Raw genomic sequence first — 15,201 nt, forward strand, 5'->3', positions numbered from 1 at the left:
AGGCTACAGTGAAACCCTGTCTCAAAAAAACTAAAGAAATAAAGACAACATAAAGTAAAAAAAAAAAAAAAAGGTGTTGTCCCCAAGTTCTACAGAGACAAAAAGCAAAAACTCATGTTTGAAAACAATGTTATATTAAATAAACAGAATAGGAATTAAACATACAATATTTTACACAAAAGAAATTTTTTAATAAGTGTTTCTTCACAAGACTGCTACTTGGTGTAATAGCCTCTTGTAGTTCACAATTATTATGTTTTATGAGATGTTTATTACTGTTAGGAGCATCCCTTCTCCATGCCATAGAACAATCAGAAAGGGCCTCCAAAGGTCAAAATGCCTTACCATAGTACCACCTAGACAGTTCAGAAAAAGAAAGAAAAAATTTCTTCTACATAAACTTACCTTTACTGATTAAGAACTGCACTGTGCAAACATGACCGGCACGTGCAGCTTTCATTAAAGGAGTTCTTCCACCTTCAGATTCATGCTCCTGTTATAAAACAGAAAGACAAAAACAAAGCAAAAAACCCTAGTTGTATAACTCATACTTAATTGTAAGGGGGATACTTAATTACTCTTACCATAAAAATAAACAACAGATTTAATTCTCAACCCAAGTATTATTATTATATAATGTGCAAATTAAGAAAATATACTTTCAATTAAAAATTATATATGCACTTTATTCTAATAATTTAAAACCTAAAGTAGGGAGTGTAATGGTCTGCTCTGTCCCTTTAAGAGACAAGCCATGCCCACTCCTCATCCCCTGTCCACCAAGGCAAGCTGATCTTCAGCTTCCAGCCTGAGTCTCTTCTTTTCCCCCTCTCCCAAGAGGCAGACTCTGCCTTGCTCCATTCTCTCCATTTCTCCCTTCGCCCCTCTGTCTCTGTCAGTCTGTTTCTCTCTGCTCTTCCCCCTTCTTCCCTTCCCTTCCCTAACCCACTAAATAAATATCCGACCTCACTCTGCATGGCATGTCTATTCATGTCTCTTTCTCTCCCTGCCCAGGACCAGCCGCCTTCGGGGATCTGCGGCTTGGTCTCTTGGCATGCCCATCTGCTTTTCCCTCATTGTGAGACTTGCTGCCCCTTATGGCCCAGGGCAGCCACTTGGGAACTAAGTGGAACTGGCTACTGTTGGGACCCACTGCCCACTCCACTGCTTAGGCACCTGGGATCCGCAGCATTCTTACTTAATCCATTACAGGGAGGTCAGTAGACAGCAATTAGTCTAGAAGCCCAGCACGCCTTTAATCCCAGCACTTGAAAGGCAGAAGCAGGCGGATCTCTGTGAGTTAGAGGCCAACCTGGTCTACAAGAGCTAGGTTCCAGACAGGCTCCAACGCTACAGAGAAACCCTGTCTTGAAAAACCAAAAAGAAAAAAAAAAGAAACGAAAAGAAAGAAAACTGGGAGTTGGCTCATTGAGTCAACACCTCTTTTTTTTTTTTTCACTTGAAAATGAAAACTCAGACAAGTATGGGAATTTTATTCCTGAAACTGGGATATTAGTTAATAAATATGTACACTAATAATGTCACCATTACCAACAGCTCTAGGGACCCACTGTTTCTCTCATTGGAGTCAAGCATGCATAAGAGGTTTATAGGGAACGTATATTTCACAACCTTAGAATTAACAAAAGTCATGCTTCTGACCACTGGCTTGGTGGAAGTTGGGGAAAGCTGAGACCCTGATGGGTAGAGTTGGGACTCACACCTGGGTTGATTGACAGACCCTCTTCTGTCTTTATATCTCACTCTTTGTTTTAATGTCGTCTTTATCATGGCAATACCTGTACAAATTAAGACTGATAATACTCCAGCATGTGTGTCTCTAATAAAATAAAAGCTTTTTGCTTATTACAATATAAAGTATATTACAGGTATACCACACAATCCTACAGAAAAAGCAGTCATAGAAACATCAAAATGAACTCTAAAAGATACGCTAAATAAACAGAAAGGAGTAATAAAGATCCCCAGAAATAGATTACATAATGCTTTATTTGAATTTTCTAAACACTAATAAGTAAGGAACAACAGCTGAGGAGAGACACTAATGGGGAAAAAAAAAATCTATGGAATTAAATCAGCCTTTATACTTTAAAATGTGCTGAACTTAGACTACAAACCGGGACATGTGTTACACTAGGGAAGGGGTTTTGCTTGCTTCCATAAGAGAAGAAAAGATATGGATACCATCAAAATTGATAAAGGTTCAATTTGAAGAAAAGAAACCTCTTAATTAAAAGAGATGATAGGTCATCAAACTATGTGGCCGTTCCATCTAAACTAACCTAAAGAACTAACAAATTCTTTTCATTTGATCAGATATAACTTGCCAAAAGGAACCTCCCCAAAATTAGGGTTGGGGAATGGTTTTTGTGTCTTTTTAGGAGAATGAAGGGATCTAGCTCAGGAATCGGAAGGCCAATGGACAAATAAGAAATGGAGAAAAAAATCCAGAAAAAAATGCTCCAAGAAAAGGATTAAATTGGCCCATTAGTATATCATATTTCTAACAGGATAAAATGTCATGAATCATCCCAAATGTTTGTTTCTGTTTTTCTCTCCAGTCATATAATGCAAAAAGCTTTTTATTGTCGCAGTACATTTAAAAAATTAAAGTGGGCTTTGAAATTGGAGAGTGGCTCTCTCCTTCTCTAAACGCAAGCTTTTTTTTGTTAAAAGGAAAATTCCAAAATCTGTCTGATGCCAGAAGTGCTGTACCATGAATTATAAAAACACAGAGATAGATATTGAGGTTTAACCTGAGATCAGAAAAGTATAGCAGCCAGCCAGACTCTTACCTCTACCACAGATTGAAAATGGACAATTCTTCACCCATGAATCCTCAGATTGAGAGGGAGACCGGTCTCCTCCCGTTTTATATTCGTCTCTAGTGCTAAGATTAATGGTGTGTGCAACAACTGGCTGGCCTGTATGCCTGACTAGTGTGGCTGTTTTGCACTGTTCTTCAGGCAAGCTTTATATAATAAAATACAAATAATATAGCACTATAAAGATCCACTTGTTATGGGACAAGAAAAACCAAAATGAAGGGAGTATTTTATTGCCACTAATCTCATAATACCTTGGTTTTATTTTGACTCTTTAAATCTTTTATTAAGGTATTCATATTATCTCAAAACTTATAAAATATATCTATCTTCTTTAAAGAATTCTTTAATGTCATGATATTAATGGTCATATAGAACACTTAAGATTTCAAGAAAAAGGCTTCATCTAGCTTCCTGTACATGATTCTGGATTTGAGTAACAGGTAACTAGGCATTAAATTTTTGTACTCTGGATGTACATAACAAATATTGATCCTTAAATATCTTTAAGATATACTGCATATGACATTTAAAATGTCTAAGTTTTCTTCCCTGAACCAAGACCATGCCTAAGACTGATCTCTGAAGACTCAAAAAAGATGATAGGGCCCCACAACAGCAACTATACCAAGGCCATGACAACACCTGAAGATCAACTTTGAACTACAAACTGCTCAAGACAATTTCAAGTTGGCTAGCTGAGATGATCCCGTCTCACAGACTATTCTAGTCAGGACATGACACAAGCCCTTCATTTTGCCACGACATAGAGACTGGACAACAAATGATAAAGCTACCTCTCCCAGGACTTGACAATTAACCCAAATTTTTCTTTTCACAATCCCTAGACATCAGGAAGTAATTTTAAGAACATGACGCCCACATTCCCAAGAAGTTGGGGGGGGGGGGACTTGATGGATCAATGGGTTATGGATATTTGTCATCATTTAGGGTGGTTGGTTACAAGTTGTTATTGCTAATGGTCAGGAAAAAAGTTGAACAAAGGAGATTAGATTCAGAGTTCTGGTTTTGAAAAGAAAAAAAGGGGATATAGATATGATAGGATATATGGATAGCTTATTGAATCTACTCTGAAAAGAAAAAGGGAGGTTACAGAAATAGTAGAAAGGTAAATTACTGAATCTGCTTTTAAACCAAAAAACAAACTATTAGTTTTAAATATTTTACATTGACATGGATTTTTGTATATTGATACAAATTTAAGATTATTTTTGTTAAAAAATATTGTACATACATTTCTAATTTTGTTCAAAGTATTGTACCTATACAGTTCATTTAACAAGATAATACAAATTTCCAGTCCTTGAAACTTATTACTAAATATTTAGGATAATAAGGAAATGCAGCTTAATAATTAGTTATCTATTACAATCAAGCTTATAGTCACATTAGGTAGATTTTTAAGGTCAAGCATATATATCTTAGATAGACAGGCCGTTTTCAAACACTTCAGTAATCTGTAGAATATGGCATTTAAGATGTTTTAATAACATACGTCCCTTTTATTTTAATGACAGAGAAACATGTCTGCTCAAGGCAGCACCAATCTACTCCAGAGAAGATGATAGGCATCAAAGAAACTTCATATGGAGTTTATCTTGTAGTAAAAGTTAGCCAGTGGGCAAGAAAATGCCCTTTTCTTTTCTACTGACAATATGCTGTCCAAATGGGACAAGCAGGACACAAAAATACAGACGGCCAAACTTTGCCAAAACAAGGAAGGACAGCCCTTCAGAATATCCTGCTTCATAGAAAAGTCTGTCAAATATGCTAGGCCTCTAAGCTGAAGATGGATTCCCCAACATTGCAGAGGAACTTTGGGTGACTGTCCAGGTAGTCAGCTGTTTCTGTCATTTTTCACATTTTTGGAAAGTCGTTTGCTTGCACTTCCTGCTTATTCAGTCAATATTAATTCGTTCTCGGGTCTCCGAGGGAGTTGAAGATTAGATATTTATAGTTTTCCTTGTTAACAGATTCTGAAAAGAAATTACTAAAAAAATGTAAGTGCACAAGATTGAAAGACATACAAAGATAATTTTGAGTTGATAATTAATGCAAGTTAGGTGGATTAAGGTACAACCTTTTGAACTCATCAAAATAGGACAGATAATGGATTTTTTTCCTGAATTTGTCAAATGTAAAGAGACCAGACCTTGTTTTTGCCTGTATATATTGTATATTTCCTATATACAATGCTTATAGTTATTGTACTTATTGTACATAGTTTTTTTTGTATTAGTTAATAACTTTCTTTTTTTAAAAAAGAGAGAAATGTGATTACCTTGCTTGTGCTCTAACAAATAAAGCCTGGCTGAAGATTAAAGGGCAGAGCAAGTCACTAGTTAACAATTGAGGACAGGCGGGATGGCTCACATCTGTAATCCAAGCACTAAGGAAGTGGAGACAGGAACTGATATGGCTGGGCGGAGAGAGGATTATTAGGCTGGAGGAGACAGGAGCTCAACCCTTTTTGGTCTGAGAATTTTGTATAGGTAAAAACCCTAGTGGCTGGCTGCTTTGCTTCTCTGATTCTTCAGTTTCACCCCCTAATATTCGATTCAGGGTTTTTATTATTAAGAACATGTCAAATTCGAGATGCATCATCCTGCTACACATCTCAGGCTTCTAAGAACAGCGACCCTCCTGCTTCAGTATTCCGAATGCTAGGATATTTATACATCCTCTCCTCAGAGTCTCATGTAACACAGGCTAGCCTCAAAACTCACTCTGTAGTGAGGCTCCATTTGAACTCCCAGTCTCCTGAGTGCTACCACGAGACTACACCTTCCCTTCACAGAGCTACTCCACACCTTCCAAGCATTCAGACAACTCCTATAATTTTTTTTTCAATTATATAGTTTTTTTGTCATATTTCTAGGCCTCCTTTTCCAAACCCCATCTAGCCAATGAAGTATCTCAAATGACTAGTTACATCTTTTGACCTTAATCACTCTCCATATATTCCTTGTGACAACTCTTAATATACTGTACTGAATGTACTTACAAGCCATTTTAATCGCCTTACTAATATAAATTAGTAGTACTTATAGTACTACTTGTGGGATCAATTATTTAATACTTAACATTTTAATTAATAATGCTCAAAACACAGTGGGCAATTTTTCCTACCTACAAAGAAATGCTTCTAAGCCACATTTACCTTAAGTAAACAACTAAGAATAACTTGAGTACTATCTCCAGCAGAAAACTATTTTTTTTTTTTGTTTTGTTTTTTTTTTGTTTTCTGAGACAGAGTTTCTCTGTAGCTTTGGAGCCTATCCTGGAGCTAGCTCTTGTAGACCAGGCTGCCTCTGCCTTCCGAGTGCCCGGCAAGAAAACATTTCTTTTTAAGGGCACAAGACAAGTGAACTGAATAATATTACAAAAATATGAACAAAAACTAAATAATGTAAAAAAAAAAACTGTGACTTTAAATAAAAGTGAGGAAAAAACCCAAAAAAGTGAGAAGATATGCCTTTGAATTAATTTCTTGGCTTCATTTATTTGCAGAGGCATGTATCACCATGAATTCCAGGAAGGCCTTAGGACTCTTGGGCATCTTCCTGCTTCAGGCTCCTAGGAGTATAGGCATGTATGTGCTACAGTGCCTAATTCATCTTATTGTTATCAATAAAGATTTAAGTGATACAGCTTACCAGATCTGCACCTGCCTGTAGTAAGACGTCCGCTACATCTGTATGGCCATTTTCACAGGCGTATGTTAAAGCTGTATCTCCTGTTGCTGTTGTGGCATGAACATTGGCTCCTGTAAAAGTAATAAATGATAATAATCATTTTAAAACATTTTTAAAAATGAAATCTGTTTCTTCAAGATATCTCACAGCTCCTAAATCAGACAAAATATACATATATATTATTATAGTGAGTATACTGACAACATCTTTAAAAGATGGGAAAGTTTTCAAGAAACGGCTCAGGAGGTAAAAGCAACTGCCATCAAGACATTAACCACCTGAGCTTGGTCCCAAGGACCACATGGTTGAAAGAGAGCTGACTCCCACAAGTTGTCCTCTTCCCCTCAACATATGCACTGTGGCATGTCTAAATGCATTCACACACAAATAATTTTTTTTAAAAAGAAAAATCTGGAATAAAAGTATTTGAATTTAAAATTGCACATACTGACAGGTAAATTATTCAGAACATGCACAATATATATCCTATCTTTTCAACACAAATTCTTTTTTTTTTTCAGACAGGGTTTCTCTGTAGCTTTGGAAGCTGCCCTGGAACTAGCTCTGTAGACCAGGCTGGCCTTGAACTCACAAAGATCCGCCTGCCTCTGCCTCCCAAGTGCTACGATTAAAGGCATATGCCACCACCGCCTGGTTCAATACAAATTCTGCATACCGTAACGTAAAAAATATTTGTAGTGTGATCTTTATTTACATCATGTAGTATATTCCCAAATGCAAAAATGCATACCTGCAGCTAGTAAGTATTTAACTAACTCCAGATGGCCCTCTTGAGCAGCTTCCATTAGAGGGGTAGAACACCCAAGTTCGATATCAGCTCCAGCCTTAATAAGAAAGTCTGCCACTTCCAGAAAGCCTCCACAGCATGCCAGGGTCAAGGCAGTTTCTTGAGTTTCTTCTGTCTGTGCATTGATATTTGCTCCTAAAAAAAGATTCTACTTAAAAGAAAGCTCAAGAATTTACTTAGATACAAACAAAACACAACTGTTTCCTAATGAACTATGTATAAAGTAAATAGAAGTATCTCTTCCCCATTCTTGGCAGTCAAGAGTAAATGGGAGAAAAACCCACATTTATAAGTCAATATCTTCTATACATAGTTGGAATATTTGTTTAAAAAGAAGGTATTAGTTATGATTACAGAGTCATAAAATTACCTAATTGTCTCCTACAAAGATTCAAAATGGAGGATAAATGTACTAATGGCATTAGTTAACATTTAATAAGCTTTTATTATTTCCCAGGCAATATTAAAAGTACAACTGTTAAGGTACATTTATTTAAATAATTTTAATTTAGGGGAGGAGCAATGCTAGAGAATGAACCCATGGCAACTGTGTGGTGTTGGATGGAGATTAAGCCCAAGTCCTTGGGAATGTTGAATAAATATCCACTGAACAGTATATTACTAAGACTTTATGCTTTATTTTATTTTCAGCACCATTTTACATAACGCTGAAGAAGCTTTTTTTTTGGGGGGGGGGCGGGTTCCAAGACTGGGTTTCTCTGTAGCTTTGGAACCTGTCCTGGCACTTGCTCTGTAGATCAGGCTGGCCTTGAACTCACAGAGATCCACCTGCCTCTGCATCCCAAGTGCTGGGATTAAAGGCGTGCACCACCACCGCCCAGAGAAAAAGCTGATTTTAACTCATGTAATTAGCTTGCCCTAGCAGCATTACTATCAATCTCATGACCACCACACGACTGACTGAACAAGCACCATTGTAATAGCTCCCCTCCCGCCCTCCTTCCCATTAGAAACAAAATTGTCATGCAATGTAAATGATTCACATTTTAAAGTCTGCCAGGTTGTGGTAGTGCACACCTTTAATCCCAGCACTTGAGAAGCAGAGACAGGTAGATCTCTGTGAGTTTAAGGCCAGCCTGGTCCACAAAGCTAGCTACAGGACTACACAAAGAGAGAGCCTGACTCAAAAATCAAAACAAACAAAAAAGTATACTTCAAATCCTATACTTTTAAACTTCCAGGCAATAGATCCTCTACTTAAACACAAATGTGCCACTTGTGCTAAATGGACCAGATTTCACAAGGTTAAAACAAAATACTATGGAAAGAAAAACAAAATCACACTGAAAGTATAATGGGAGATTTGTAGTGATGAGGCGAGCAGGTCTGCTTTTCGTCCCACCCGGCTCCTGCACACCTAGCTTTACACCCGAAATAACAACACACAAATTGTATTCATTTAAACACTGCTCGGCCCATTAGCTCTAGCCTCTTACTGGCTAACTCTCACATCTTAACTAACGCATTTCTAATAATCTGTGTAGCACCATGAGGTAGTGGTTTACTGAGAAAGATTCAGCATGTCTGACCTGGCAGCTGGCTCCATATCGGCTTCCTCACTTCCCTTCTTCCCAGCATTCTGTTCTGCCTACTCCACCCACCTATGTTCTGACCTATCAGGCCAAGCAGTTTCTTTATTAATTAACCAATGAAAGCAACAGATAGATGACCCTCCTCCATCAGAGATTATTATCTAAGTGTAAGATATATAAACTCTTACATCATTTCACTTTTCCAGAGATTCCTTATAGGCCAAGCTCCACAGTTTCTGATGTACTGGCACCTAGCTTTGTTAGTTTCAAATGAGTGTTCTGTTGTTTTTCCTCAGAGTATCCATATGTAGCACTGGCTGACCTCAGCCTCCTAAGGACTGATTATAAACGTGGAGTCCCCACTTGGCCTGCTGCATACTTTGATCAAACATTTCACAGCAGGGCTTCTGATGTTGTTTCATTACAGTAAGTGGTTCATACTACAAAGAATTTCCTCCTATATTAGGTTTGGAGAATCATGGTACTCATATTCCCTTAAGACAAATGTCGACATGAACCTTGATTTTGCTTATTTGTTTGCTGTTTTACTTTCTCACAGCACATGAGTTTCAAAATTCTACATTGAAGAAAATTTTACTCAGCTATTTTAAAGTAGACAACGTAGAAATTTGGGAGCAATAGCTCACTGTAAATATACTTAGGAGCAATGTGCTGAAATTCAGCCTTAATATTAAAACTTTTGACCTACTGATTTCTGGTTTAGTACTTACTACAAGTGCTTACCTTGGCCTAGAAGTAACGCCACCATTTCTTCATGTCCCTCACGGGCTGCTTCCATCAACGGTGTATACCCTTCATCATTGACCTCTTCCAGGCTAGCTCCTCTTTCAATAAGTAAGGCTGCAAGTTCCACATGTCCACCACAGGCAGCTAAAGTCAATGGTGACTCAAATGAATCAGCCGGCATGTTCACTTGAGCACCACTGTCCAGGAGCAATCTAGCTACTTCAACATGGCCATCCTATTCACAAGCAATGAAAAAAATTAAATCAGCACCTTATGATACTTGAAATAAATAAAAACTAAAAGACTTCCTAATTACCATATGATGACACCTGCTGACCTTTATTCAAAAGACTAAATCTACAGGTGAGTTTGGTAAACACATGCTATGTGATGCCTGTACTCGTCATCTTACAGAAGCTTGAGGATTTAAAGCAAATAGAGAAAATTGGTGTCTCTAATCAAGAAGCTTATCAGCCACCAAAAGAGAAATGGAAGGAAATGAGCAGAGACAAACCTAAGGCACAGAGAATAAGCAGAACAATGAGGACATTTAAATGGCAAGTGGCAAAGCTTAGGTAGAGAGAAAGAAAAATATTCGTAAGATCTTAAGAGTGAGCAAACTTGATTTAGCAGGAAAAGTTTGGAAACACTGGAGAAAAAGAATCATGTGTGAAAGGAACAAAAGTAGTAGATAATGCTTTCTTTATTGGTCATGTAAGCCCCAGAAGAAGAAGGGAGTTTATCTTATTCCTAGCAACTACTGAAGAATCTCCATGCTGTTTTCTTTCAACGAACAGTTTCTTTTAACCTTTCATATACTTCCTCACACATATTGCACCTTTCTCTGAATATCTTATTTTCATGGTTGCATTGCTATTTTTGCAGTTTTGAAATGCTTCACCATTAAGCCAAACCAAAAGTCCAATTAAGAGCTACAGCTTTTAGACCACCTAAGTGCCTGGACTCTAATCATACATCTTTTATTTACATCTATTATCTATCAGCCTATCTGTCCATCCATCCAACTATCCATTCACCCATCTACTTATTATTTATTGAAACCGAGTATCATAATCTATCTATCTTTTATTTATTGAGACTGAGTACTGGGATTACAGGCTTATATCTTCATGCCCAGCAATTTGCATTTATTTATAACATTTCTAATGCATATGAATTAGATCTATTGTATATTCGTCCTTAATTTATCTATCTACATAAAGAGTGTTTTCATTGGACAAGATAGCAACAGTGAATGAATTTCCATTATCAGAGAGATTGCTGAAATTGTCAATATTATTGGTGTTCTAGGATTTCACTTAATCTTATAATTTTATAGACAAGGAACTCAAAAATTTCCAAAGAAATTTACACATGCTCAGAAGAGAAATTTTACTAAAACAACACAGGGCTGACAATGCAGAAAGCAATGTATAATTCAAGTATACATTGTATACTTGAATGTATAATACAAGCATAAATGATGATCATCTACCATTTCTCATATATCTCCCACAGCTTGTTCCCAGATAACCCCCTTTAAGTAGATTATAAATTAAAATACAAAAAGTTCAAGGGTATTAATATTCATTTTCAAAATCAAACACTAAAATACAATTTTTTTTTTATATTTTGCTTTCAAAGATGTTTGTGTGATATGTGTACACATGAGTGCTTTCTCTCGGGCGGTGGTGGCACACGCCTTTAATCCCAGCACTCGGGAGGCAGAGGCAGGCGGATCTCTGAGTTCGAGACCAGGCTGGTCTACAAGAGCAGAGTTCCAGGTCAGGCTCCAAAACCACACAGAAACCCTGTCTCGGGGAAAAAAAAAAAAGAAAAGAAAAAGAAGAAATGAGTGCTTTTTCTGTTTTAAGTGTGCTATGTGCATGCAATTATCCACACGGGACCAAGCATAGCAAGAGCTCTTACCTGCTGTGTGTGTGTGTGCGCGCGTGAGAGAGAGAGAGAGAGAGAGAGAGAGAGAGAGAGAGAGAGAGAGAGAGAGAGAGAGAGAGAGATTTTTGGAGACAGAGTCTCTCTATATAGCCTGGCCATCCTCAAACTCACAGAGATCCAGTCTCTGCCTCCCTAGTGCTGAGATTAAAGTCATGTATCATCTTGTCTGGCAGCTACTTATAACTTGACAAGGTCTTGCTATGTAAACATGGTTGAGCCAGTAATCACAATATAATCTTGCCTCAAACTAAAAGCAATATTCCTATTTCAGCCTCCTAAATGTTGGGATTACATGTGATCACCAAGTGCAGCTAAGATCCTGTCGCACAATAAAGAAAAACAGCTTTTACATCAAAGGAAAGGTTCACTATTATAAAGTAGCTCTCTCTCTCTCCCACCTAGTATGAAAATAGACTTTGTATATGCATTCAACTATCTTACCATGCAAGCCTCCATTAGAGCAGTGTGCATTTCATCTGTTTTATGCTCTTGATCAGCGCCTGCTTCCAAAAGAAATCGCACCATCTCTAAATGTCCTAAATCAAAAATATAATGGATTATTTATACTTATTTTTAAAAATTACTTTTAAAATCAAAGTGATATACAATTTTTGGTGCATGTTGCAGAATATCTGATCAATGTGAACCCCACAACTGCATTATTTATTGGAAAAACCTGTTTCAACTCGTGGTATGGTTCAGCCCTAGCACATACCTTTAAACCAAGAGCTTTCTACTTCAATATTGTAAACAGGATTAATTAAATAGTCAACCATAAGTCAAGAGTTAGAACAAGCAACCAGTTGACAGGAAGTGAACATAGAATTATTAAGAAAAAAAAACACAGAAAAAGGAAGTCAGGGAGATAGATAGACACACAGAAAGCAGAATGGGGGGATGGACACTGAGTTGGAAGAGATCAGTTTTGACACTGTAGAAAAGGGAGAGGCTTCTAGGACACCAGGGTAAGAGAAAAATCAGTTGGGTGCTTCCTCTGACTCTCTAAGCTAGAAGGCTTTTACTCCAGCATCTGGCTGCAATAAAGAATGAGGCTTTATGGGTAAAATGGAACAACTGAGATTTTGTTAAAAATAACAGGTGCAGGTAAACAAGTACTTATTGTATAATTCTTTATGAACCTTATTCAGTACACTATACTTGTTTTTTTTTTTTGTTTTTTTTTTTTAGATTTTTGCTATTTTTAATTATGTGTCTTTCCATGTGAGGACAGGCAGTGCCCATGGAGACCTGAAAGGCTATCAGATAACCCTGGAGCAAACTGAACTCAGGTCCTCTGCAAAAGCAGCCATCTCATCGTTCTCCCCCAAGCCCCACTTATTTTTCAAGAGATAGTACCCAGGGATGAAAATCATTTAGGTTATTTAATCTATGACTTCAAATGCTTAAAATGACAATAATCAACACACAAACTTTTCAGAAGGAATTGTAAATACACACATATGAAAATATTCTTAAAACATCATTTAAGCCGGGCAGTGGGGGCGCACGCCTTTAATCCCAGCACTCGGGAGGCAGAGGCAGAGGCAGGCGGATCTCTGTGAGTTCGAGGCCAGCTTGGTCTACAAGAGCTAGTTCCAGGACAGGAACCAAAAGCTACGGAGAAACCCTGTCTCGAAAAATCCAAAAAAAAAAAAAAAAACCATTTAATTTATATGCATCCTTTACTTGGAGATAAAACAGAAACACACAATTTCAAATGAGTCTTATGTTTCAGTTCAAGAAGTGACTAAAAAGTAGTAGAGCAATTACACCTTAAGTAGGACTTTGGATACCATAAAAGATAGCAATATAAAACAATTATAATCAATTTCTAATCAACTAGAATTAGACTAGAAGGAAAAATAATATAGTCTAGTCCTAGATGAAGAGGTAAAACAGGATTTAGTGAGTACACCATCCACTACCCTTGGCTAGCTATCCGTCTCCCTTTTCCCTGTTATTTCCATCCCAAGTAACTACATCAATGCTCAGTCTGCCTGACTTCTAGACCCTTTCCACAGTGCTGTCAAACAAACTCACGGGAAACCCCACAAGAAACAGAGTTCACAGGTCCTCTAAATATTCAAGATGTACTCCACGAACATAATTTCCTAACTAGCTTCTAATTAAAGCTACACGCCCAACCTTAGAGACATTTGTAGAAAGCAGAAGAGGCTATCCACAAAGGGAGACAGAACAGCGTTGTCATGTGTACTCTCATCACAAGGATCTCTGGCAAGCTGGGAAAAGTAATGCAATGGAACCAACCAATTTTGGGTTCAAAGATGTTTGTAAAAAGTGTATAAGGCCATCCAATAAAAACTTCCCAAAGCTTAAATCCTCTAATCCTTAATGAAGACCAGCCCATGTGCCTGATTACCGAACAGGAGTAGGAAAATAACTGATTTCAACTGTGTTCTCTACGTGAAAATCTGCTAACATCAGACACTCAAAACTGAATAACTTAAATTTTAGGCATTTATACATCTAAGCATTACTCTCTCATACTTTAAAGGAAATCAGTTCTAAAGCCAATACAAGATCTTGCCACTCAAACAGTAAAACAAAGCAATGACAAGGAAAGGACTAGGCCGAGGAAAAAAAGACGTGGGCGGAAACTTTAAGTAGGCATTCACTTACAAGTTTATGCAGTTTTAAGTTCCTAAAAATCTTTATATTATGTGTATTATATTATATATATGTGTATTATATTATATGCAATATATATATATATATAATTATATGATTATATGTAGGTGGGCAAATCTGGCCAACCTAAGAATTCATATTCTGAGCTGGGCATGGTGGTGTATGCCTTTAATACCAGCACTCAGGAGGCAGATCTTTCTGAGTTCGAGACCACCCTAGTCTACAAAATGAGATTAAGGATAACCAGGGATGTTACACAGAGAAACCCGGTCTCATGAAAAAAAAAAAAAAAAAAAAACAAAAAAAATTGATAAGCCTATTAGTAACATTTTCAGGCTGGTAAGCACTTAATTATCAAATATCTTCTTGCACAAGTTAAACAATTTCCAATATGCAAAACCATCATGAAGCTGTAAAATTATCAGCTTCCTCTGATAAGACTGTCAATTTCATTGACAACATTTATAATGTTGAGATGATACAGTATTTAGTTTTTTGTTTTGTTGTGGTTTGGTTTTTCAAGCAGGATTTCTCTGTGAAACAGCACTGGCTGTCCTGGAACTCACTTTGTAGACCAGGGTAGCCTCAAACTCACAAAGATCCATGTACCTCTGCCTCCCGGGTGCTGAGATTAAAGGTGTGCGCCACCACATGTGGCTTATTAATTAATTTATAAAATACTTACAGTTAACAACACTATATATATACTATTATGTTTTACTGTTAACTTAAAACTGATCTAAATGTTCATAGCAGTGTTATTTGTCATAGCCAGAACCTGGAAACAACCTAAATGCCCCTCGATCGAAGAATGGGTAAGAAAAATGTGATACATTTACACAATGGAGTACTGCATGACAGAAAGAAATAATGACAGCTTGAATATTGCAGGAAAATGGATGGAGCTAGAAAACAATTTGAGTGAG

The 15,201-nt window shown here is 37.2% G+C and overlaps 1 protein-coding gene across 4 annotated transcripts in view; it reads right to left on the reverse strand.

The window, feature by feature from the left end:
- Ankrd17 (ankyrin repeat domain 17) overlaps window positions 1-15,201 on the reverse strand; it is a 147,571-nt gene that overhangs the window by 64,903 nt on the left and 67,467 nt on the right. For all 4 annotated transcript variants that reach the window (XM_057773135.1, XM_057773134.1, XM_057773137.1 and 1 more), the window contains exons 7-11: window positions 12,068-12,162; window positions 9,668-9,905; window positions 7,314-7,505; window positions 6,524-6,633; window positions 406-493 (exon numbers count right to left, since the gene is read on the reverse strand). In XM_057773135.1, coding sequence (XP_057629118.1) covers window positions 406-493; window positions 6,524-6,633; window positions 7,314-7,505; window positions 9,668-9,905; window positions 12,068-12,162 — 723 coding nt within the window. The remainder of the gene's footprint in view (window positions 1-405; window positions 494-6,523; window positions 6,634-7,313; window positions 7,506-9,667; window positions 9,906-12,067; window positions 12,163-15,201) is intronic.

This window comes from Chionomys nivalis, chromosome 6 (assembly GCF_950005125.1).
Source record: "Chionomys nivalis chromosome 6, mChiNiv1.1, whole genome shotgun sequence".
Lineage (NCBI taxonomy): Eukaryota > Metazoa > Chordata > Mammalia > Rodentia > Cricetidae > Chionomys > Chionomys nivalis.